General features: G+C 45.0%; 1 protein-coding gene across 1 annotated transcript; it reads left to right on the forward strand.

Annotated features, from left to right (window-relative positions):
• Positions 1-516: 516 nt before the first annotated feature.
• NFIL3 (nuclear factor, interleukin 3 regulated) lies at positions 517-2,421 on the forward strand. Its single transcript, XM_008566154.1, has one exon. The coding sequence runs from the start codon at positions 728-730 to the stop codon at positions 2,117-2,119; it is 1,392 nt and encodes a 463-aa protein (XP_008564376.1). The 5' UTR covers positions 517-727; the 3' UTR covers positions 2,120-2,421.
• The last annotated feature ends 224 nt before the right edge of the window (positions 2,422-2,645 follow it).

A 2,645-nucleotide genomic window follows, 5' to 3' on the forward strand; every position in this document is an offset into this window, starting at 1 on the left:
ATATTTATTCTATATATGATTGCACAACTTGTTTACTGCCATTGAATGAGTTTACTTGGTAGAGTTCCTTTTAAGAGGTGAGCATGTTTGCTTGGCAGTGATACAAATACCATCTGAAATGATTTGGAAGCACCACAGTATGCAAATACTATTTAGAAAATTACCAACCAGAGGCGTCTGTCATTTCCTTCCTGTAATGGCCTCACACCCACATGCCCCACCCTGTCATTCTTCTCATTAAACCCAGCCTTCCTCTATTTCTCCTTGGGTAAAGCCTGTTTTTTTTTTTTTTTTTGGTTTTTGGTGGTGGTGGTGGTTTTCAACCCTCCTGGAACACATAGTCCCCAGCGGACAGGTCTCCCTGGAGATTTGCCCTTTACAGCTTTACAGTACAGTATTTGGGTACTTGCTTCCTTTTGGAGATTGCAGACTCTTTGAAGGAAAGAGCTGTGCCTTGTCGGTGCTTGTTTACTCTAAATGCTCAGCACAGTTCCTTGTATGTAATTGGCTAACAAACATTTATCAAATGAATAATGTTTCTTTTCATGTGTTGCAGGTAACAAAGAAGGCTCTACCCCATTCAGTAAGAAGAGCCTGACGTTTATCCCAGACAGTGGCACAAAAGGAAGGGTATTCATGGATTTTAAACCACACTTCTTAAAGAGTTTGAGAACACTGGAAAAATAGTTTGTTCTCCTACGATACATCCAGAGTAAGGTTGTTTCTGATGCAGCTGAGAAAAATGCAGACCATCAAAAAGGAGCAGGCCTCTCCTGACACTAGTAGCAACGCGGACAAGATGATGACACTCAATTCTGCTTTATCCGAAGTGTCCGAAGACTTGACCACAGGTGAAGAGTTACTTCTGAATGAAGGAAGTGTGGGGAAAAACAAATCTTCTGCATGTCGGCGGAAACGGGAATTCATTCCTGATGAAAAGAAAGATGCTATGTACTGGGAAAAAAGGAGGAAAAATAACGAAGCTGCCAAGAGATCTCGGGAGAAGCGTCGACTAAATGACCTGGTTTTAGAGCACAAACTGATTGCACTGGGAGAAGAAAACGCCACTTTAAAAGCTGAACTGCTTTCACTAAAATTAAAGTTTGGCTTAATTAGCTCCACGGCGTATGCTCAAGAGATTCAGAAGCTCAGTAGTTCTGCCGCTGTGTACTTCCAGGACTACCAGACGTCCACGTCCGGCGTGAGCAGCTCATGTGTGGATGAGCAGGAGCCGGCGATGGTGGCCAGCGGTTGCGTTTCCGTCATTAAGCACTCTCCCCAGAGCTCTGTGTCTGACGTTTCAGAGGTGTCCTCCCTAGACCACGTGCAGGAGAGCCCTGTGCAGGGGGGCTGCAGAAGTCCTGAAAACAAGTTCCAAATCATCAAGCAAGAGCCGATGGAACTCGAGAGCTATGCAAGGGAGCCACGCGAAGACCGGGGCTCCTACGCAGCATCCATGTATCAGAACTACATGGCGAGTTCCTTTTCTGGCTACTCACACTCTCCCCCTCTGCTGCAAGCCAACCGATCCTCCAGTAACTCTCCGAGAACGTCTGAAACCGACGACGGTGTTGTAGGAAAGTCATCTGATGGAGAGGACGAGCAGCAGGTGCCCAAGGGCCCCATCCATTCTCCAGTTGAACTTAAACGTGTGCACGCGACAGTGGTCAAAGTCCCAGAAGTGAATTCCTCCGCCTTGCCACACAAGCTTCGGATCAAAGCCAAAGCCATGCAGATCAAAGTGGAAGCATTTGATAATGAGTTCGATGCCACACACAAACTTTCCTCGCCTGTTGACATGACATCTAAAGGACATTTTGAACTCGAAAAGCATAGCACCCCTAGCGTGGTGCATTCTGCCCTCCCTCCTTTCTCAGTGCAAGTGACTAGCATTCAAGATTGGTCTCTCAAATCGGAGCACTGGCATCAAAAAGAACTGAATGGCAAAACTCAGAATAGTTTCAAAGCTGGAGTTGTTGAAATTAAAGACAATGGTTACAAAGTTTCTGACCCAGAGAATTTGTACTTGAAGCAGGGGATAGCAAACTTATCTGCAGAGGTTATCTCACTGAAGAGACTTATAGCCACACAACCAATCTCTGCTTCAGACTCTGGGTAAATTACTACTGAGTCAGAGCTGGGTGTTTAGAAAGATGTCATTTGCAGTAGATCAGTGTGTTTTGTATTATGCTGAATTGTCACTGGACCTGTGATGTCATTTCACTGTAATGTGCACATGCTGTCTGTTTGGTGTCTTTTTGTGCACACATATAATGAAGATTAGATTGTGTTATCACTCTGCCTTGTGTATAGTCAGATAGTCCATACGAAGGCTGTATATAATGAACATTATTTTTGTTGTTGTATTATAAAGTGTGTTAAGTTACCAGTTTCAATAAAGGATTGGTGACAAACGCAGAACTTTTGCTCCGTTGCACTTGATTCGATGAAAAAGACAAAGCAATTTAAGTTCAAAAATAGATGTTAAAGCATTCTGCATTTTACTTTTGTGGGGATTAGCTGGGACCCTGCAGCAGGAACTGGCTGCCAGTCAGCGGGAGTTGGGAGCAGCAGACTCGGGCAGGGAGTTGCCCGAGGGCCAACGGTTCCCATCAGTTCCTGTAGGATGCAGGCGTATGACCAGG

Source organism: Galeopterus variegatus, unplaced genomic scaffold (genome assembly GCF_000696425.1).
Source record: "Galeopterus variegatus unplaced genomic scaffold, G_variegatus-3.0.2 Scaffold225, whole genome shotgun sequence".
In the NCBI taxonomy this organism is placed as follows: domain Eukaryota; kingdom Metazoa; phylum Chordata; class Mammalia; order Dermoptera; family Cynocephalidae; genus Galeopterus; species Galeopterus variegatus.